Source organism: Aquarana catesbeiana, linkage group LG06 (genome assembly GCF_042186555.1).
Source record: "Aquarana catesbeiana isolate 2022-GZ linkage group LG06, ASM4218655v1, whole genome shotgun sequence".
Taxonomy (NCBI): Eukaryota; Metazoa; Chordata; class Amphibia; order Anura; family Ranidae; genus Aquarana; species Aquarana catesbeiana.
In genome coordinates, this window is record NC_133329.1 from 231,202,954 (window position 1) to 231,226,888 (window position 23,935).

General features: G+C 42.6%; 1 protein-coding gene across 7 annotated transcripts in view; it reads left to right on the top strand.

Moving 5' to 3' along the window:
* Nucleotides 1-23,935, top strand: part of NPRL3 (NPR3 like, GATOR1 complex subunit) — a 309,508-nt gene that overhangs the window by 71,449 nt on the left and 214,124 nt on the right. For all 7 annotated transcript variants that reach the window (XM_073633030.1, XM_073633034.1, XM_073633032.1 and 4 more), the window contains one exon: nucleotides 12,469-12,622. In XM_073633030.1, the coding sequence (XP_073489131.1) occupies nucleotides 12,469-12,622 (154 nt within the window). The remainder of the gene's footprint in view (nucleotides 1-12,468; nucleotides 12,623-23,935) is intronic.

Consider the following 23,935-nt stretch of genomic DNA (forward strand, 5'->3'; position numbering starts at 1 on the left):
TGAGCAGGAAAAATGGGTACATGCAGATACGCATCTCTGATGTCTATTGATGCCAGAAATTCTCTTCCCTGTAGGATGGAGACTACTGACCGAAGTGATTCCATGCGAAAGGATCAAATCCTTAGGAATCGATTTAGGTCCAGGATGGGTCTGACATCTCCATTTGGTTTTTGAACCGTAAAAAGGTTGGAATAAAATCCCAATCCTTGTTCTTTCGTGGGAACCACCACGAGGACTTTTTGCGACAATAGTCGCTCTAATGCTAGAAGGAGACACAAAACAAAGGGGTTCCCCTGGGTGGACTTTCCTGGCACTTGCAAAGGTAAAAAATAGTAAAGTGTGTAGAGAATAAAGGGCATTTGTAAAAAAGGTATAAATTTTATTCGTATTGACAGGTACACTTTGATAAAAACAAGCAGTAAATATCTAGACTAACATAGTGAAAACTACATGATAGCCATGATAAGCAAACAAAACAAGTTGTGATGAAAAGCTCTTCTCAAGCCCGACGCATTTCGGGGTACTTAATATCTGTACAATCCTTCTTCAAGGGCATAATCTGAGAGAGAGGGGTTCATCTAGGCTGATGGAGAGAGAAATAAGAGAGAGAAAAAGGAGATAAGGTAATGGATAAAGCTCTAGATAGTATTCGATGGGGGGTTGGGGTGATGAGTTCATCACCTACCTGAAAATATATAATTATTTGCTTGTAAAAAATTTTTTAAAAGCAAGAAGAGCCATGGAGGAAGGGCAGAGTATGGCAGTAAGTATACGTGTTATAGCTGGTGTAGACAAGAATACTTAGATGGTGAAAAATGCAGGTTGGTGGGCTGCAGTCACCATGGGGGGGTATGGCAATACTCCCGTCCCGCCCGACCCGGGCGCGTACAAACCAGAGCGGCGTGCTGAGGTCACAGGAAGGCGTCCCTAAAAAATAAAAGAATATAGAAAGGACCTTAAGATAGGGTCCATAGTAGGTGGATTGAAAGTAGTGACTGAATGTATGGATAAATGGTTTAGTAAAAATGAGGTTCATAAAGGCGAGAATGTAAGGGATAATATGTATATATTAGAGTGCATCAAAAATGGGTCGCATCAAGGAGAGCAACAACGGGGAGGTCCAGCTCATCTTGTACCCTAGTGGCAACATACAAATGTATGTATATATGGATTTAAGTTTAAAGTTAAAATATATAAAATAAATACATAGTAGTGCGCACAACAGGTAGATATGCTAAACATGCATATTGGAAATATCCATAATGCATATTCTGTAGCAGGTGAAATGAAAAAATTAGACGCAATACCATAATATATGGAGTTTTAAAAGGACAAATATATTAATGCAAAGCCTATATAAGAATATTTACGATAGCTTGCAGGGACCAGAGTAAGAGCTGGCTAAGGACTGGTAGTGTATAGCTGGTACAGCTAAGCAGAGGAGTATTAAAAGTATCTGGGAACAAAAAATGCTAAAGTGAAGAAAAATGAGGAGAAATGAATGGAAAGTCATACCTTAAAAGGTGCATGATAACAATCTCACAGCCAAGCGTCCGGTATGTGTAGCGTCTTGGTATGAAGTGAGTGAGGCTGGTATAAATAGCATGGCTGCCACAATCAGCCGGCGTCAGAGATGAGGCACAGCTGTGTTGTGAGCAGCGTAAGCCGGGACGCACTGTACTGACCCCCCGAGGCGAGCGTGCGCGGCGCCGCCCCAACCGCGCGTGCGCAGACGTCACGGCGTTTGGAGCAGCGTCACGCACACCCGCCCCACCGGCACGGAAGTGACACTCCGGCGAGAGCGCATGCTCGCCTGGAGTGTCAACATGGAGGCAGTGGGCGTGAGCTGGAAAAGCGCCCAAGTACCTCACTAAGCGCCGCCCAAGAAATTCCTGTGGCGGCTTACCGTGCCGGGCAGCCGCTCTGGCCAGACACGCCCCGAGGGGGGCGGGGAGAAGGAGAACATGTCACAGTAAATCGCACAAAGAAACATAACAAAGATACATATCAATAAGGTGGAGTAACTACTGCCCAATCACAAAAAATTACTTTAGTGTATTCCTCCAAGTATGAGGAGGCAGGGAGAGGGGGAAGGGGATGAGAAAAGGAGGGGAACAGTAAATAGGAAACAACAATGAGGAATAGATGAGTGGCCTACACCCAAATCAGTTATATAATATTGGGGCAAGAAAAGGGGGGGGGGGCCTTACATAAGACTGGGAATTGTAAGTTGCTGCATGGAACAGTAAGCATAATAGATTATTACACAATAAGACAACAATGAGCAACAACCAAGCAGTTTCAATACATATGAAAGATGTGCATGTGCAAATATGTACAACAGACATAAACGCATAGTGGCAGAAGGTAAGTAGCAGACATGAATATATCCTATACATTACCACTCTAAGGAATAGATGACAGACATGAATACAACATATTGCTATTATAAGAGCAAAGAAAACAAAAAATAGGGGGAGGGAAAATATCAAAGGGAAGCGACCAAGCTGGCTGTGTGTCTAGATACATGGTCCCCTGCGGGTACCAACTAAAAAGAAGTAAATATGTAGGGGGGGAGGCAAGTGCATGTATAATGGAAGGATGGGGGGGAGGGGGGGGGGGTTTTAGGGGGGAGGGGAAGGGGAAGGGAGGAGAAAGGGGGGGGGAGCATGTATAAGACACACGTACAGCTTGGTGTACAAAAGTTCAGGAAAAACCAAGAGCTGTAACAAATCAGTAAACTATTAAGAAAACAGAAATATCCTTTAAGATGGCCATGACCCTATTTTTCCATACCTCCGGAATTAAAGCCTTGTAAGAAGGGCTTGAAACAAACCGCTTCATTGAGGCCTGGAGGTGTGGTGGCCTTAAGTAGGTGGATCCATTTGAGTTCTCTCTGGAGTAAAATTTTATTCCAGTCACCCCCTCTGGGGCTAGGATGTATGCGGTCCAAAATTAAAAATTTAATGGAGGGAAATTTTCCTCCATGTACCAAGGTTACATGTCGGCCAAGGGGTAGGTCGGGGTCAGCTGTTTTCATAGACAAAATATGTCTGTAAGCTCGTCGCCAAAATTCAAGTTTGGTCTTTCCTATATAGAAACAGTCGCAGTTACACTGGAGTAGATAAACCACTCCAGTGGTTCTGCGGTTTGCGAAGTGTTTAGGAAAAAAGGGTTTCCCGTTAGGGAGAGTAGGGTTTTTGTGGGTAAGCATGTAGCCACAATAGTGGCATGAGCCACAGGCAAAAGTACCCCTGTATTTGCAGTGGATTGTAGATGGTCTAAACTCACTTTTGGTGATATGGTCGCCAATGGAGGTAGCTCTTCTAAAAGTAAAGTTGGGCTTTTCCGGGACCAAATGGCCCAGGTTGGGGTCCAGGGCCAGTAGGTGCCAGTATTTCTCGATTATTCTTTTAGTTTGGCGATGTTGCTGGTGATATGTTGTAATGATGCTAAGTGGGTAGGAGTCTTTTTGTTGTTTAGTAGGGTGGAGAAGTGTTTGTCTGAGTTTGTTATTGGCTTTCTGAAACGCTCTTTTAAGAGATTTGTGAGAGTAGCCGCGTAGTAACAGTCTATCTCGAAGGGCAGCAGCTTCTGTAAGAAAGTTATCGTTGTCTGTACAATTGCGCTTGATCCTGATGTATTGGGAGTAGGGTATGGAGTCAATTAAAGGTTTAGGGTGAAAACTGGCAGCGTGTAGTATGGTATTACCGGCAGTGCTTTTTCTAAATAATTTGGTGGAAAGTCTGCCCTGTCCATCCTTGAAGATTTCAATATCTAAGAAAGTTACATGAGTGTTGTCAAAGGACATGGTAAACGTCAGATTAAAATCATTCTTATTCATCCGAAATACGAACTGCTCGAGTACATCCGGGGGACCCTCCCATACGACAAAAATGTCGTCTATGTATCGATGCCACGCTTGGATGTAGTTGGTATTCCCTTTTGATATTTTCCCTCCCCCTATTTTTTGTTTTCTTTGCTCTTATAATAGCAATATGTTGTATTCATGTCTGTCATCTATTCCTTAGAGTGGTAATGTATAGGATATATTCATGTCTGCTACTTACCTTCTGCCACTATGCGTTTATGTCTGTTGTACATATTTGCACATGCACATCTTTCATATGTATTGAAACTGCTTGGTTGTTGCTCATTGTTGTCTTATTGTGTAATAATCTATTATGCTTACTGTTCCATGCAGCAACTTACAATTCCCAGTCTTATGTAAGCCCCCCCCCCCCCTTTTCTTGCCCCAATATTATATAACTGATTTGGGTGTAGGCCACTCATCTTTTCCTCATTGTTGTTTCCTATTTACTGTTCCCCTCCTTTTCTCATCCCCTTCCCCCTCTCCCTGCCTCCTCATACTTGGAGGAATACACTAAAGTAATTTTTTGTGATTGAGCAGTAGTTACTCCACCTTATTGATATGTATCTTTGTTATGTTTCTTTGTGCGATTTACTGTGACATGTTCTCCTTCTCCCCGCCCCCCTCGGGGCGTGTCTGGCCAGAGCGGCTGCCCGGCACGGTAAGCCGCCACAGGAATTTCTTGGGCGGCGCTTAGTGAGGTACTTGGGCGCTTTTCCAGCTCACGCCCACTGCCTCCATGTTGACACTCCAGGCGAGCATGCGCTCTCGCCGGAGTGTCACTTCCGTGCCGGTGGGGCGGGTGTGCGTGACGCTGCTCCAAACGCCGTGACGTCTGCGCACGCGCGGTTGGGGCGGCGCCGCGCACGCTCGCCTCGGGGGGTCAGTACAGTGCATCCCGGCTTACGCTGCTCACAACACAGCTGTGCCTCATCTCTGACGCCGGCTGATTGTGGCAGCCATGCTATTAAAACCAGCCTCACTCACTTCATACCAAGACGCTACACATACCGGACGCTTGGCTGTGAGATTGTTATCATGCACCTTTTAAGGTATGACTTTCCATTCATTTCTCCTCATTTTTCTTCACTTTAGCATTTTTGTTCCCAGATACTTTTAATACTCCTCTGCTTAGCTGTACCAGCTATACACTACCAGTCCTTAGCCAGCTCTTACTCTGGTCCCTGCAAGCTATCGTAAATATTCTTATATAGGCTTTGCATTAATATATTTGTCCTTTTAAAACTCCATATATTATGGTATTGCTTCTAATTTTTTCATTTCACCTGCTACAGAATATGCATTATGGATATTTCCAATATGCATGTTTAGCATATCTACCTGTTGTGCGCACTACTATGTATTTATTTTATATATTTTGTTTAACTTTAAACTTAAATCCATATATACATACATTTGTATGTTGCCACTAGGGTACAAGATGAGCTGGACCTCCCCGTTGTTGCTCTCCTTGATGCGACCCATTTTTGATGCACTCTAATATATACATATTATCCCTTTACATTCTCTCCTTTATGAACCTCATTTTTACTAAACCATTTATCCATACATTCAGTCACTACTTTCAATCCACCTACTATGGACCCTATCTTAAGGTCCTTTCTATATTCTTTTATTTTTTAGGGACGCCTTCCTGTGACCTCAGCACGCCGCTCTGGTTTGTACGCGCCCGGGTCGGGCGGGACGGGAGTATTGCCATACCCCCCCATGGTGACTGCAGCCCACCAACCTGCATTTTTCACCGTCTAAGTATTCTTGTCTACACCAGCTATAACACGTATACTTACTGCCATACTCTGCCCTTCCTCCATGGCTCTTCTTGCTTTTAAAAAAATTTTTACAAGCAAATAATTATATATTTTCAGGTAGGTGATGAACTCATCACCCCAACCCCCCATCGAATACTATCTAGAGCTTTATCCATTACCTTATCTCCTTTTTCTCTCTCTTATTTCTCTCTCCATCAGCCTAGATGAACCCCTCTCTCTCAGATTATGCCCTTGAAGAAGGATTGTACAGATATTAAGTACCCCGAAATGCGTCGGGCTTGAGAAGAGCTTTTCATCACAACTTGTTTTGTTTGCTTATCATGGCTATCATGTAGTTTTCACTATGTTAGTCTAGATATTTACTGCTTGTTTTTATCAAAGTGTACCTGTCAATACGAATAAAATTCATACCTTTTTTACAAATGCCCTTTATTCTCTACACACTTTACTATTTTTTACCTTTGCAAGTGCCAGGAAAGTCCACCCAGGGGAACCCCTTTGTTTTGTGTCTATAGATTATTGGACGTGGCACGACTCTCTTTCCTAAAACTGGTTGGTCACCCCTTTTTCTGTTTAATGCTAGAAGGAGCAACTGCTTTTTCTCTGGATCTCTGGGGACATTTGATCTGAGGAAACGAGGAGAGGGGAATTCTTGAAACTCCAGTTTGTAACCTAGAGTTACCGTGGAGATTACCCATCTGTCCTGGAAATCCTCCTGCCAGAGCTTTGAGAACCGTAGCAGTCTTCCCCCCACCCGAGCGAGCGGGGGCGCTCCTTCATAAAGAGGCTTTAGCGTCTTGTCTAGTAGGCTTCTTCCCCCAGCACTTCTTTTGTCCATTTCTAAACCCTGACGGAGGAGGCCGTCGCGACTGCCTGGAGGCTATTGCTCCTGGCACTGGGGAAAGAGCCCGTTTGAAAGAGGGATGCTTACTCCTTTTCTTAACGGGTAAGAGAGTGCTTTTCCCACTAGAGATCTTTTGGCTATAATTGTCCAAATCCTCTCCAAACAGCCTTGCACCACGAAATGGAAATCCAGCCAGAAGCTTCTTACATGGTGCTTCGGCTGACCAATTTTTCAACCATAAGATTCTACGCATATGCACCAACCCAAGTGAAAGATGAGAGGTTTGGATGATAGAATCTCTGATAGCGTCAACAGCCAAACATAAGGCTGCTGGAAGGTTAGCCAACCCCTGGGCAAGCTGTTCGGGTAGAACTTTGAGGACCTGCTTAACATGGTCTATTAAGTATTGACAGACTCCGATCGCTGCCACTGCAGGTTGAGCTACTGAACCTGCTAAGGAGAAAATATCTTTTAACAGGGATTCCATTTTTTTATCAACGGGATCCCTGAGCATCTGAGCATTGTCTACAGGACAAGTCAGACTTTTATTTACGGAGGAAATGGCGGCGTCAACAGCCGGTATCCCCCACATCTTTATAAACTTTTCTTCCATAGGATAAAGTGTTGAAAACTTTTTAGGCGAAAAAAACGTTTATCTGGGTGATCCCACTCAGAATAAATGAGCTTTTCTAGTAAATTATGAACAGGAAAAACGTGTTGTTTGAGGAGGCTTCAGTGAACCCAAAGAAGAAGAGGGTTCTTTAACTGACTCGGATACGGGTAATTTAAATGTGGAGCGGACCAATCCAGCAAGGATCTGTACTAAGACCTTCTCATCCTGAGAAGCTGAAGAGGGCCCTTCTCCACTTGATTCCTCAGAGGAGGAATCATCAGTCCCATCCCAATCCTCTGAAAGGGATTCTTCTCCTTTTTCCCCAGAGTTCCTCTGCCTGAGGGTCCTGGGTAACAGAGGAAGACCTAGTGCGTTTTCTTCCACTGAGTGAAGATGCGATTAAGGCCATTAATCTTTCCTCTAGTCCATTAATGGTTGAGGAAAAAACCTCCTGCGTAATATATACAGGGACTGAAGTGCCAGAAGCAGATGCAGCCCCTGACCCCAACGGCTCTCCCTGGCCGGCCATCCCAGGTCCTTCAGGGGGGGAAGGCGCTGCAGAAGGGGGGTCCTCAGAGCCTGAGGGAGATCCCCTAGAGCCTCTGGTTTTTGGGGTATTTGTAGCTCTTCTACCCATAGTGCAAAGCAAACAAGGTGGAGGTATCACACAAATAAAACACTGACTGCTGAGCGATGTAGTATAGCAACTGTCGCTGCTACCAATGCCCAGTCAAATGTTTCTGGTAAATGCTGGCTAGGAGAATGCCTGTGTCCCACCTTACATGCGACCATCAGCTCTGTGTCCCTCCATAGGCTGAGTGCACCTGAAAAAGTGTGCTTCTTATAGCCTATGCAGCCGGCGTGTAAGGACGTCGCGCTAACGCTCCGCCCCCCCCCTCGGTTTTTTAAAAAATAAAAACGTGTGCTTTGCCGCGCGAGCCGACCCTCCGGGACAAGCGTGGAGGGGAGGCTGGGGTGAAGGAGGAAGGAGAGAGGCCGGCAGATGATGGGATCTGCCAATAGTAGTGGCGGCGGTAGCGCGGTATACTACCGCCTTTCAGACCACCGCAGCCCCCCTAATCTTGGGGGGGGAATATCCCTGAGGAAGAGCCCCCCATCCCATCCTCCCTGGAGCTCGGCTGGAGGAGCTGTGCAGCGTGAACACTGAGACAAACAATCAAGCATGTGAAGGTATGTGCTCTTGGCAGCCCCCGGTGGCGGCAGTAGGCATAGCATACATTTACTTAAAGGAGAAACCTACTAGAATTAAAAAATTCTGTGGAATCTCCCTTACCTTATCCAGCTGCAGGGTTCTGTTATACAGACCCAATCTTCACCTCCCACGGTGGGCTCCGTTTGGAAAACCTTCAGAGACTGGGGCCCCCTATGGATAGGGGGATCCGCAGTTCGGGGCCTGTAAAGCACCCTGCCAAGAAGGCTAGAAAAACCAAATTCTGAAACGCGGGGTCCAGCTCTCTAAAAAGCGTTACAGGTAAAACCTTGTTTCTTCGGACACGAGACCCGGGTACCATCCAATTCGGCCTAGAAAGGACACCTTGAAATGGATCCGGTTCACCTGGCTTGAATATCCTATCCTATAGGATATAGGATATTCCCTTTGGAGCTCAGCACAGCACATCTTTACACGTGACCAACACCTATGACACTGGCGAAAAAACTGAGGTATCCCTGTAAGGGGAGGGATTATATAGGGAATTGAACTTCCTGTTTAGGGTGTGCCAATGTCCAATCGCCTAGTGATACCCTATATAACCCATCAGTAATTACTGAGGCTCTGTGTCCCGTGATGTACGAGAAAGAAAATTAGTTTTGGAAAATGCGCAGATTTTCATTTTTTGGAGCAATTTGTGGCTATTCTTTTCCTTTTTTGTGAATATTAAATTGGGAATGGAAGCAAACCATCTCTCCCTGCTATAGCAGTAGTACTTCCCTTCCTTTTTCTCTCTTGATTGCTGTAGTACTTGGATACTGAAAAGTGAGAATTTCAGCAGAAGCAAATGTTTGCATTTGGATGACTAATATTGTTGCAGAGCTTTTCTTCTACAGTATATCACAAGGAATCAGAGTAGATTTTTGAAAAACATAGTACTGATATATAGTGGATAAACAACTGCGTGAAAATTTTTTAGGGCGTTATGCTTTTTTGTTTTTCCATATATAATTAAATATTAAATAAATTATAGCGCCAACAGTTTGTGCAGCGCTTTGCAATATAAAGGGAGACAATACAGCAACAATACAATTCAATACAAGAGGGTTAGGAGGGCCCTGCGAGTTTACAATCTTATAGGGAGGGGCTGCTGAAACAAAAGGTAGTAACTGTGAAGGATGAACTGATGGGAGAAGTAAAAGATTCAGTTGTTAGCTGAAAATTAGCTGAAAGCAGTGCAGTGCTTTTTTTCACGATTTCCTATCAAAAGGATAGTCTAAAGCCTCTTTTTTTTTTTTTTTTTTTTGCATGCTGGTCTCATATTGAAAATGAAGAGGTTACTACAGTTCCAAAAATGCTCGTATGTCAGAATATAACTTCAGAAGTGATATAATGTGTTGAATTGTAATGTATTCTTTAACGAGCATGCGTGATCTTGGTCTTCTGATTTCTTTCGGGCTGATACTGTGCTGATTAAAGATCGTTCATTCTGTATATTCTGATAATGTACAAGAGAATTTTTCGTGTTTGTCCCCTCAGATAATTTCACATTTAAGGCCTCATGCACACTGGATGTTTTTTGGACGTTTTTACAGCAGCTGTTTTTGGCAGTAGACGTTTTTTTCTAGAGTCATTAAACTCTCCATGTTATCCTATGTGTCCATGCACACATAGACTGTTATCAGCAGTTTTGGGGAGTAACGTTTTTGAGCAGTAAAAAACCCCCAAAACTAATGGGTTCTGAGAGATGTTTTTCCAGCTGTAAAAATGCTCTAACGCTGATAAACGTTGCTCACCAGCGTTTTTTAACGTTTTTAATCCATTGAAAAAAAAAAAAAAAACGGTAAGGTGGAAAAAACGCTAGAAAACACTATTGCAAAAACGTTGAAAAACTCACTGCAAAGCTACTAATGTTTTTATAACGTTATTTTAACGTCCAGTGTGCATGAGGCCTTAAAGAGAAGTATTGTGTTTTTTGGTTTTTTTTGGTCCATTTATACTTACCTAGGTGGATGCAGCATCGGTTCAATGCTGCATCTATCCCCCACCACCTCTACACTGAGAACCGAGCGATCGAACATCTCCAATGACTCGGTTCTCACAGATCCCTGAGCGGTGAGCTGCTGACTGTCAATCAGGAGCTCTCCTCTCTGCTCCTCCACGCTCACTGGAGTGCTGAGCTGTGGCGGGGGGGGGGCTGTCTCAGTCTCTCAGCGGTCCGCTGAGAGGCTGAGACAGGCATCAGTCCAGGCATCTGGAGCATCCACACTTTATTGTCGTGATGATGCGGTGCCTGGACTGATTTCTGTGACGTCAAAATGTGTCAAGGAGAAGCCCAGCCAAACAAGCTCAGGCTGGACTTCTCCTTTTTAACTGTCTTGATCGGTTCTCGAAAGCTGTGTACTAATGATCAGATTATCGCATGATCCCTTCGTAAGTGATGTTTTCCGTCTGATTTTCTGACCGTGTGTACGAGGCTTAATTGTAATTGTACCAAGAGCTCCGATGTTGGATGCTCTTCTTCTAGGTGTAATAATGATCTGTTGTTGCACAGTGTGTTCAACAGCCAATTGCTGTTCAGGACTGGAGAAATCTACTTGGAATGTAGTATTCGGGATGATTAGTGTTATGTGACAAAGGGCGCATGAACAACAGGAGGTATAAGCAGGAGCAACCCTGCAAACAAATGGCTGTCTAAAGAAACCACTGAGGTTCTGTACCAGGGAAATTTGACTAATTTTCGGTTTGCATTTCAGTAAAGATTAACTGTTTTGGTGCTATGGGTTATTTGGCTTTACACATCATGTTTGCTGTTTGTGCGGCATTATTAAAGTATAACTAAAGGCAAAACTTTTTTTTCGTTTTGGATAGAATGAAGAGTGATTAGAATGCTTGTCAGTTTTTATTGCCGTCTGTTCCCTCGTTATCGAGATTCACCCTCTATTTGTCCTGTTTACCATTATCAAATGTGAAAGTAAAAGAAAACCCCAAAATTTGGGTTGTCCCCAGAAAAGTAATAGAGGGGAACTTTTCCAATGGGGATACTAGTTCCGGTGACCTGGGGGTTCCCAAAGAATTTCCTTAATTTGCATGGATTTCCTCTCACTTCCTGTTTGGCTATCTGACTTATCTGAGGAAGTGAAGGTTAATCTCCCCAATGGGACACAGATGGTGAAAATAAAATCTGACAGGGGTGATAACCCTCCCTTACGCTATCCAGAAAAAAAAACTGTTTTGCCTGTAGTTCTACTTTAACCGCTTCAGCCCCGGAAGTTTTTACCCCCTTCCTGACCAGAGCACTTTTTACAATTTGTCGATTTAACTGGCAATTGCGCGGTCGTTCGCTGTACCCAAAATAAATTTGCTTCCTTTTTTCCCCACATATAGAGCTTTCTTTTGGTGGTATTTGATCACCTCTGCAGTTTTTTTTTTTTTTTTTTTTTTTTTTTTGTGCTATAAACAAAAAAAAGCGACAATTTTGAAAAAAAAAAACAATATTTTTTTACTTTTTTCTATAATAAATATCCCCCACATTTTTAAATAAAAACTAATTTCTTCATCAGTTTAGGCCAATATATATTCGTCTACATATTTTTTGGAAAAAAAACGCAATAAACGTATATTGATTGGTTTGCGCAAAAGTTATAGCGTCTGCACACTATAGGAAAGATTTATGGCATTGTTATTTTTTTTTACTAGTAATGTCGGTGATCTGCGATTTTTAGTGGTACTGCAACATTGCGACAGATCGGAGACTTTTGACATTTTTTGGGACCATTTGCATTTATGCAGCGATCAGTGCTATAAAAATGCACTGATTACTGTGTAAATGTCACTGGCAGGGAAGGGGTTAACACTAGGGGGCAATCAAGGGGTTCATTTTGTGTTCCCTCACTGTGTTCTAACTATATTGGGATAGGATTGACTAGGAGAAGAAGCCATATGGTTTTTCCTACTTAGTAGGAACAAAGGATATGGCTCCTCTGACAGCACAGGGATTTGTGTGTTTTCGGCCATCAGAGGGCGCACCCATATGGGATTTCGCCCAGGAGAGCCATTGTGCTGCAGTATATCTGCGTGACACAGTCGGCAAGTGGTTAAGTACTTAATGTACTTTTAAGCTTTCAAAGATAAACTTTTCTGTATGTAATGTTTGTCCTTTTTGTATATGTTCTTCAGGCAAATGCAGATCCTTCTGTGATAAACTGCTTACACAACCTGTCTAGAAGAATTGCCATCATTTTGCAACACGAGGAGCGGAGATGCCAGTACTTGACCAGGGAGGCCAAATTAATCTTGGCGATACAGGATGAAGTGTCAGCTGTGTCAGAAAGTGAGTTCTTTTTGTGTTTTACTATAGTCTTTTGAAGTTCATTTTCTTGAAAAGTTTTTTTTTTTATCAAGTAAAAGTGAGCCAATCCTATAATATGCACCAAATGATAACAATCTTTTATAAATTAATGTTGCTAGCTGACAGGAGATGTCATATATTTGTAATTATCATGATGTTTTTAGAGCAAACCTGTCAGCCATTGTAAGCTTTTAAATGTGGAATGACAGTGTTGGTTGTTGCACATGGCCTCCAACCCTCCAGGTACATAGATAGAAAGATACACAGTTTGGATCTGAGCATACTGTAGACTAGAGATGCACAATTAATCGTTAAAAAATCATGATCTCGATTCACCCCCCCAGATCTCTCCTGCAGATTTTGCGATTCTTTCATATAAACAAGTGGAGAGACTTTATCTGCTCACTCAGCTGTCAAAAGAAAGCATCTGGGCAGCCTGCCAAGTCTTTAACTTGAAATATTGTAACTAAGCTTCCTTCTTAGATCAAAGGGATAGAACTTCTGTGTAAATAAATAATCTGGGCAGTCTTCCAAGTTTTCAACAACATGTAAATGCAGGAAGTTTAACCACTTAAAGACTAAATCTTTTTTCTGACACTTCTTTCTTAAGTTAAAATCAATATTTTTTGCTAGAAAATGACTTGGAACCCCCAAACGATATGTACATTTTAGCAAAGACCCCAGGGAATAAAATGGCAATTGCTGCAATATTTTATGTCACACTGTATTTGCCCAGCGGTCTTTCAAATGCAATTTCTTGGGAAAAAATACACTTCAATGAATAAAAAAAAAAAACGAAACAGTAAAATGAACCCAATTTTTTTTGTTTTAATGTGAAAGATGATGTTACGCCGCAAGAATCGTGAGAATCATGATCTATCTTCTAATCAAAAAAATCGTGATTCTCATTTTAGCCAGAATCGTGCAGCTCTGCTGTAGACCATTTCAATTCTAAATCCTATTACACAGTAATGCAGTAACACAAAGTGAAAACCTTTCCAAGACCTCCTTCTGTAACACTTTTTCCATTTTAAGTACACTTTGAGCAGCAAATTAGATACTGTTATACTTATACAGTAATATTAACGTGGTTGTAAATGCTCAAGGTTTTTTTTTTTTTTTTTACATCAAAAAGTTTTATTTGAAAGTTTTATACAGCTTACAAATCAAAGCAATGAATAAGTTACAAATCATTTCTGTAACATATTGCTGATCTATACCAAAGTGTAATTTACCACTGTTTCTAGTTAAAGTTGAGTCAATTTAGTGCTAGGTTTGTCTAGTATATGACTTATATTACAGCATAACTATGTCTTATGGGGTATCATATAATACATAATATTTCACATCAATTTCTGCTATTATAGGCAGCTTTGATTTTGAAAGTATAGAAATGGATAGAGTAGATAGGAAAGTAGATAAGGGTATAGGGATGGGGTGAGGTATTCAGGGATATGTTATGAATTATTTTGTTACTTCTTTTATGTTATCTATATCGGCTGGTGGAGAGTGGTCGTTATTGCTTACATACAGCGTGAATTTCTTTACTTTTATTTTAATTTGCGATTCTTCACTGTTTCATCAACTCTTCATATGTTTTAGAGAATTTAAAAGCAAACCACGGAGACCATGTCTTTTGGAATTGTTCAGCTTTATCTTTGGATTGGGCGAGGGTGTCTTCCATGTAGCTAATTTCATGCGACTTTTTTTAACCAGTTTTGTATAGACGGGGGGTTCCTATTTTTCCAGTTGAATGGTATTAAGGATTTAGCCGCATTGAGTAAGTGTTTTGTCAGTGATTTTTTTGTATTTTTTAAGAGGAAAATTTGATATGTGAAGTAGACAACAAGGTGCATTAAGTTCAAGACTCGTCTCCGTGATTAGCTTCACAAGCTCCTTGACTTTATTCCAGAATGCGCTTATTATGGGACACTCCCACCAAATATGTATTAGAGTTCCTTTCTCTTCCTCACATCTCCAGCATCTGTCCGAGGTGTGAGGGAACCATTTCTTAAGCTTGTTAGGTGTAGCGTACCAGTGTGTCAGGAGTTTGTATGACATTTCCTGTTTTAGTACTTATTGAGCATTTGTGTGACATGATGCACGCTACTTTCCACTGTTTGTCAGTGATCTCTGCTTGCAATGCCTTAGACCATGCAACCTTGAATCTGTCATCTGTTGTCTCTTTTGACTTTTGTAACCAGCTGTATGAGGTTGAAGTCGCTCTGCTGAATTGCGTGCCCTTTATACAAATTTCCTCTAGTTCTGTTAGCTGCCTAAGGAAGAAGGGTTTTCTTGACTTGCTAGTTAGGTAGCTGCGTATTTGAAAGTATGACCATAGGGGAAGTCCTATGGGATCATTTTCTGTCTTGAGTGTAGTGAAATCCTTAATGTTGCCTTTATTTATATAGTTCATTGCTAAGAGTGGTTGTTTACCATCTGGGGTCTGTAGAGTTTTGTTCTTAAGTCCTGGTGGAAAGTCAGGGTTGTCCATCAACGGGGAAAATGGACTTAGGCCTGAGGTCAGTTCCGTAGTGTTTGCTATTTTCTGAAATAGGTTTAGTGTAGTGCCTGTCAGTGGATGTTTTCTAAGTTGTATGTTTTGAGTTTCCGATGGTATCCAGGGGGAGAATTTCAGAGGGGTTTGGTACAGTGAGGCCTCCAACAAGACCCAGTCTTTAGACTCAGCATGACAGTGCCAGTCAGTCACCCTTGTGAGGTGCGAAGCAAGGTAGTAATAAAAATTTGGTATTCCCATACCCCCCTGATCTTTTGGTCTAGTGAGAAGTTGGAATTTGATTCTGCCTTTTTTGTGTCCCCAGAGGAATTGTATCAGGGTAGATTGCAGGCCCTTAAAGAATATTTGTGGTAGCTTGATTGGGAGGGATCTGAGTAGGTATAGCAATCTGGGTAGAATGACCATTTTTAATATCGCCGCCCTACCGAACCATGAGAAATATTTGTTGTGCCATATTTGTAGGTCTTTCTTTATTTCTTGTAGCAAAGCTGGGAAGTTATGTTCATATATAGATGTTAATCTTGGTGTTAATTTTATCCCTAGATATTTGAGGGAGTTAGTTTCCCATCTAAAAGGACAGTTGTTTTTGGTTTTGTTCAAATTTTCGTCAGTGAGGGAGATATTCATCGCTTCTGATTTTGTGTAGTTTATTTTAAGATTTGACAGGTAGCCATAATGGGTAAATTGTTTCATCAAGTTGGGTATTGTTATGTGTGGTTTAGTCAAGAAAAACAAGAGGTCGTCAGCGTATGCTGCAATCTTGTATTCCTTATACGCTACTTCGAATCCTGTGATTGATTTATCTTGATTTATCGTTCTGATGAATGGTTCTAAAGAAAGGATGAATAGCAGAGGGGACAATGGGCACCCCTGCCTAGTACCGTTTGTGATCAAGACCCTATCTGACAACGATCCGTTAATCTTCAACCGGGCTGACGGTTTGTCATAAAGGGCTGAGATCCATGTTGTCATGCGTGGGCCTAGACCGACATATTTGCATGTATCTAGCATATATTCCCATGAGACTCTATCGAAGGCCTTCTCCGCATCCGTGGACAGGAGAAGGCCCTCACAGTCCCCATTGTGTGTTGCATGCGTTAGTAAAAGGGCCTTGATCACATTATCCCTTGCTTCCCTGTTGGGCATAAAGCCCACCTGTTCTGGACCCATTAGTGAGTGTAGAATTGACCTTAATCTATTTGCCATCACTTTTGTTAATATTTTTTAAATCTAAATTCAGTAATGAAATAGGTCTGTAGCTTGAGCATTCCGTAGGGTCTTTCCCTGGTTTTGGTACTACTGTAATGTGGGCCGATAAGAATTCAGTTGGTACAGGAGTGGTCGAGGACAAGGCATTTAGAGCTCTTTGTAAGGGGGTTGTTAGAATATGATCAAATGTTTTGTAATAAATTGATGTGAAGCCGTCTGGGCCCGGACTTTTCCCTGGTTTGAGGTCTTTTATTGCCGACTTAATTTCTGTTTCTGTTATTTCTTCTTCTAAGGGGGATGTCTCTGTGTCACCGAGTCTGGGGATCCCACTCTCAGTAAGGTAGTCTTGTATGGCTTGCTTTCTATTAACTGTTATGTCATGGGGTTTGTGTTGCATTGGCAAGTTGTATAATTGTGAGTAAAATTGTTGAAAATGTGTCGTTATAGCTTCAGTGGTGACGTCTAATGTCCCCTTTTGTGATCTGATCCCAGCAATGTGATTCTTTGAATTAGCTTCTTTCAACGCTCTGGATAGCAACCTGCCTGTTTTGTCTCCTGTCTCATAGTATATTGCTTTTTTGAAGAATAACATTCTTTTAGATTTGTACTCAAATATTTGTTATAGTGTCTTGCGAGTGTCAAGTAGTTCTTTAGCTGACTGCAGCGATAGGGATTGTTTATGACTATTTTCTAACTTATTAATTTTATTTATCAGTTTAGTAACTTCTTGTTCCTGTTTTTTCTTTCTTTGGGATCCTAATTTGATTAATTCCCCTCTAATGCAGCATTTGTGTGCTTGCCAGATTGTCATGGGGTCCATTGTAGGGGTAATATTGTTTTTAAAATAGTCAGACAGTGCTGTGGTTATTTTGGGCATTAGTTCCGGATCTGTTTATAAGTGAGGGATTAAGTCTCCATATGTTCGATCTAGGGGCTGGTGTGCTTAAATCTATCGTCAGGGATATTGGTGCGTGGTCAGACAGCACTTGAACACCTATTTGGGCGTCCGTCACATTTGGCAAGTCTCTTTGAGTGATGAACAATAGGTCTCTACGTGAGTATCTATTATGTGGAGCTGAATGATATGAGAAGTCTCTAGCGTCTGGGTGGAGATACCTCCAGGAATCTATTAACTGTAAAGAGTTAAGAAGGGTTTTAATTCTTTTAAGGGCGCTATATTTAATGCAGGATTTCCCCAAAGAGGAGTCAACTGCTGGATTTAGTGGCACATTAAAGTCTCCTACCATTATGAGTAATTATGAGTAATTTTTTGGCAAAAGGTAACCTGTCCTGAATTAGGGAAGTATACGTTTGCTAACGTGATGGGTCTGTCAAAATATGTACCTTTTAAGGAAAATGTATCTGCCCTCGGGGTCCAATAGACTCTCTCTGAGGGTAAATGGGGAATCTCTACTCACAAGAATCGAGACTCCCTTAGTTTTAGCTGTGTCATTTGTCGCGTGATTGGCCTCCGTAAAGTAGGTATTGGTGAGTTTTGGAATGTGACCTGTTTTAAAATGGGTCTCCTGGAGGAAAAGAAAGTGTGGCTTACCCTTTTTCAGTTCCCAAAGGAGTGATGTCCTTTTCTCTGGGATATTCAGTCCTCTTATGTAATGCGAGATCACTCTGGGGGATTTCCCCAGTGCCGAGTAGGCCATCAGTTTAGTTGGATGGTTGAATTCAGTACGTGTGACCTGTAAAAGATTCTAAGGTGCCAGTTAACGACCAATCTCCACAGTTGGTTGGGTGATAAGAGGGGGAGGGGAACAGAGAGAAAAAGGGAGAAATAAGGAGAGTTAATAGATAAAAAAAAAAAGAAAACAGGGGTGAGTTTACCTCCTAATAGAGTAATTATATTTACTTTAGTCAGTTAACACACTACGCTAAAGTAATTAAGTAGTGCACCGGAGTCAAGAATCTCGGCTCAGATACACTTTTGTGGGTACGTGGGAAGCCAGCGTCCGAAAGTTTGAAAAACTTGTTGTAAACTTGGTAACTGTTAAGTCAGGTAGAACGGAGAAAAAGAACGACACAGCCTCTTTGAGGCAACATTTGAGTTTGGGTCCAGAGAGAGCTTCCTGTTCCCGAACCCCTCCCTTTGGTTCTCTTATGAAAATAGTTCCTTGCCTGTAGCAGCTGGTGACTCTTGCATCAGGTTACTATCAGCATCCAGGAGTCATTATCTGCATTTCGGTAATTAGGAATAAACAAATCAGCTAGACCGACCTGTGGTCTATTGTAGTCCATAGCGATTGATTTATATTCTAAAGTCTATGAATAGCCATCGCGCAACACATATATCTGTAGATCATCTTAGTACTTTTGTTTTAAAGCACATCCTCTCAAGATGCATTAGGTAGGGAACCACTTCTAGGCCTTAACTGCAATGTACCAAAATCAACTTTATGTTAAAACCTCAACTTGGTTATGTTTGCTTTAGCCATTAACTGTATTGGTATACGTAAGTCTTATTATCCTATTATGTCCATGAATATATGAAATTGGCCGGTAGCAGTTATTTATCCTATAGCTCAGACCTTAGTACAGGAGACTATTGGGGAGGTTCCGGTAGGAAGAGTGCTGGATCAGTCAAGTTTGCGAAACCTGGATGGAGTGGAACGCGACGCAGGGGTCCCCCTTGTTGTTCCAGGGGTAGATAGAGGAGAGCTGGGAGGGCTTCTGGTGTGAGGGGGCAAGGTAAACTCCTGGTACCATTCTGGCAGATCAATTAGGTCCAAATCCAGGGCAGCACAAAAATCAGGGAGGTCATCTGAAGTGCGTAACATGAGTTGTTTTCCTGAGACTGTGATTACCAGGGCAAAAGGGAAGCGCCATGTGTATCTTATGTCTCTTTCCCTTAGTTTATCCAGGAGGGGTCGCAGAGCCCTGCGATTTTTCAGTGTAATCTGTGAGAGGTCTTGATATAACATTTATGTTTGCCCCATTAAAAATGATGTGGTCATTCCTCCTTGCTTTCCTCATGATATCCTCCTTAAGAGGGAAACTCTGCAGGCAGCATATTATGTCTTTTGGGGGAGCAGTATCTGGGCCTCTAGCTCTGAGTGCTCTGTGTGCTCTGACAAATTCTATGTCTGAGTCCTCCTGTCTTTCCAAGAGACTGTTGAATACTCGTTTCAGGGCAGGAATTATCTGGTCATTGTCTACAGACTCAGGGATCCCTCTCACCCTGATGTTGTTTCTCCTTCCTCGGTTATCGAGGTCCTCTATGTGCCGGTTCATTTCAATGAAGTGGGAAACGTGTGTCTGCAATCTTGTCTAATCTGAGTAGTTCTCTGTCTCTGTGCTTTCCCTGCACTTCCACTGCCTCCATCTTGTCAGACAGCACTAGCAGATTAGACTTTAAGTCTGTAATGGCTGCTAAGAACTTGCTTTGATGTCTGCTGCAAAGCCAGACATGTTGGCGTAGGTGAGGGGTTTGTGTGAGCGTGTCACACTCCTACCTGTGTCCTCCAGAGCAGATTGCGAGTCCTCGCTAAAATCATCTTCCTCCTGCTGAGCGCCCGTCATGTTGTGTCCCGCCACGCTGCCTCGGTCCGCGGGTTTAGCTTTTAGTAGCTCCGAGATGCTTCTGGATGAGGTAGAAGCTGGGGTTCGGCGTGTTTTGGGGTGAGAGGTCTGGTGAGTCAATCTGCCCATCTCCCGACCCAGGTACGCAGGGTAAAGAGCTCCTCTAATGTGCTGCCATCTCGTTCACTCGCTAAGCCACGCCCCCACTCAAGGTTTTTTCCCTTCATGCATTTGTGTCTGCATTTTCAGCTAACCTGAGGGATAGCAGCCTGTTCTGGGTTTTCTCTTTGGATTGGATCTGTACATTTATTTTAAAGTTGCGTAAGGGGGCTGCCATTTCTGGCCACCTTCTGAAATTGCTAGATGCTTGGCTGTGCCTGATTCAGTACTTTTGAGAATCCCAGATCCAGAACAAGCATACTGTGATAGTGTCAGATTTCCTTAGCTCTTATCACTATCTGTTCTGGGTTAGCATCAACATTGAAGCCAAAGCTCTGAGCCGGTCATAAACAGTTCGAATCTCGGCCGGTTCAGCAGGAACCGGTCAAGATTCTAACCGTGTATGGGCACACTGAATGTACCCAAGTTGATCAATTGATCAACTTGGGTACAGCCAGCCTGCCGGATTTTACTTGTGATTATTGCTAGCGGCTGTTATAGCCATTGTGTTCTCCCGATGGGGATTGTGTGGTTGCAGGAAAGAAATTCTTTCAATTTATGGCCAGCCTTATTATTATTATTATTATTATTATTATTATACAGGATTTATATAGCAACAACAGTTTATGCTGCGCTTTACAATATATGATATAGTATGTTTAATTAGTAGGGCAAAAGATAAAGTTTCCCTATTTTTGTTATCTGTATTGGTGCAGTGTGGACCGCTTCATAGATTAATGAATTAAAGTGTAGGTAAAGTCAAAAAACAAAAATTACATACAGTATATGCTTCAAGTTTCTAAAAAGATTCATCCTTTTTCTTTAAAATCCTGTGTACATTTGATCCCTCAAAATACCTTAGAACTATTCCAGATATCACCATCTGTTTCCATTCCTTTTATGCCTTTTGTCTACAATCAAATCTCCTCTCTCAATAGCTCCCTTTGTAGTCACCCATTCAAATAAATGCAGAGCAGAAAGTGTAAGTGATGAGCCTGAGTGGGAGAGCACATCCCCAGCAACCCTTTAGCTTGTTGGCTCCCTTGTGATAACCAAGTTAGATATAGAAAAAAATGTTAAACTGGTTGTAAAACGTGTACCCACTGAAGTGACTGGCCTCAGAGGATATTTAGAGATTAAACAAATACATATATATTTGTACCTGTTTACATTCAGCCCTTTCTCCTTTGCAGACTTCCAAAGCACACATTTTACACCTCATTTCTGAGCTTCAGAGAGCGGAGATCTGATGTTACACATTATACAGCACAGAGAAGAGAGTTGAGTGTAATCTGAGAGATGAATAGAGAGAATGGACACATCCTCCTCTACACAGTCTCATAGGGAAACATAGACAGCTGAGGCCGTCAATCATCTGCTGTGTGCTGAAGGGGGAATGGGGCTATCTCCCGGGACGGCCTGATGTCAGCATAGACTCTTAGGAGTGACTCATGCATATAGCAGAGGAACGACTGAGCATGCATAAATCACACTAGGTGCTTTGATTCAAGGAAAGCACACACTATTGAAACATGTGCTTTGTTCATTTTTAATTTGAGGTATACAACCACTTTAATCACCACCCAGACGTGTGTGTGTGTGTATATATGTGTATATATGTGTATATATATATTGTAAGTCATCACTAAGTGGTGCTGATATCTGGGTCATGGTTGTATCTACAGCCACAATTACTGGGCTCTGCCATCCCACCGAGGAGCCCAATCTGGATGGGACAGGTTGCATTGGATGCACTGCACCTCCCCCTCTATGACATCAGAAACCGGAAGTGATAACGATTTTGTCACTTTTTTTCTTTCAGTTTGTTTGTTTACAAGCGTTACTGGCTTGTAAAGCATCTGATCAAAGTGATCTCTGTGTGATCAGATACTTTGGAGGGCAGAGGAGAGATCTGGGGTCTAATGGACCACAGATTTCTCTGTGAAGGGGACCTGCCACAACCCATGCTATCAGAGGAGATGCAATAGTAATAAAGTTCAATAAAAAATAAAGGTACAGTGTAAAAAAAAAAACAAAAAAAATACATTGAAATAATTTTTTTTTTAAAATCCCCCCCCGCAAATGTGAACACACATGTAGGTCTCACATGTATATGTAAATCATGATCCCACCACACGTGAGGTATTGTTGCAAATGTCCGAGTGAGAGCAATAATTCTCGGGCCAGGCCTCTCTGTGTACCTCTAAAATAGTAGCCTGTAAAGGCGTTTCACGCATCACATATGGAGAATTTAAAATATTTGTAGTTTGTCGCAGTTCCTTGGGCATTCACAATTTTAAAGCGGGACATGTTATCTATTTACTTGACGTAACATCTTATGATGAGATGAATGGGAAGCCGCCTCACTGGCAGATTCAGGCTCAGTATAGGAACCAGTAGACAGCGGCGGCACCCTGACAGATGGCTCTGACGATGGAGTAGTGGTCCCTGCTAAGGTCAGACGTACCTGACCCCGTTCTTCTGTTGCTGAGATGCAACAACCGCAGAGCTCTCGTGTGGAGCAGGGAGCCAGTACTCGTGCCGCTCATCCTTCTGGTGTACTGGGAAGCACCAGCGACCTAGTACACCCTGGTCATAGTCAAACCAGCACTGCAGTATCACGTGGTGACATGGTGAGTCCCATAAGTGCAATTTAAGCTGGTGCGGTGGCTAGCACAAGTAGTGCCCACAGCCACCAAAAAGAAGGCAAATACAGGCCCGTAGAGCCCATAGTGCCCTTCCCGGAGCCCACCACTTCTGCAGGGCCCGTACTTCCCTCATTCACTGGCCAACCCAGAATTCAGGTGGAAACAGTTGATTTTATGTCATTTGATTTTTATTCGCTGTTTTTCACGGAAGATCTCTAGTGGACCAAAGCAATTTGTATGCTGGTCAATTCATCTCTGCTAATCTCCAGTTGACCCGTGCCAGAGATTGGAAACCTATTACGGTTTCCAAATCTAAGACCTTCCTGGGCCTATCCCTCCTCATTAGCATAGTTACAAAAAGTGAGTTACGGTCATATTGGTCCACTGACCCAATTCACCATATGCCCCCATGGCCAGGGCTAGGTACGAGCAGATCTTGTGGTTTATGCACTTCAACGACAATGAACTCTGTCGTCCTTGGGGTGACCCTGAATTTGATCGGCTCCACAAAATTCGGCCCCTCATAAAACAATTCAACCAACAGTTTTTGCAACCTTGTTTATTCCTGATCAAATTATCTGCGTTGATTAGTCCCTGATTAAGTTTTCTGGCTGCTTGTCTTTCAAACAGTATCTTCCCAGCAAGCGTGCCAGATATGGGGTCAAGTTGTATAAGCTCTTTGACAGGGCAACAGGCTATACATATAGTTTTATGGTTTACGAGGGAAGAGATAGTCACGTGGAGCCCGAGAACTGCCCAGACTACATAGGGAGCACTGGCAAGATTGTTTGGGACTTGCTGCCACTCTTATTCGGAAAGGGGTACCGCTTGTACGTGGACAATTATTACACAAGCGTGCCACTTTTTAATCACCTCTTTGATTGTGGAATTGGCGCATGTGGCACCGTGCGATCTAATCTCCAGGGCTTCCCCCAACGGCTTGTAGAATCCCGACTTAGACGGGGGAGAGAGCCTGCTTGAGAAGTAATAATTTGTTCGCAGTGAAGTGGAGGGATAATCGGAATGTTTTCGTTCTGTCCTCCCTTCACGCAGATACAACTGTCTAAATTTCAACGGCGACTGGTGTTGTTGAGAAGCCCCTCTTTGTCCATGAATACAACCCTAATATGGGAGGGGTGGACTTCAATGATCAGTTGTTGGTGCCGTACTTAATTGCCCATAAGGCCAGAAGCTGGTACAAAAAAGTCTGTATACCCATTTCAATTGGCTCTG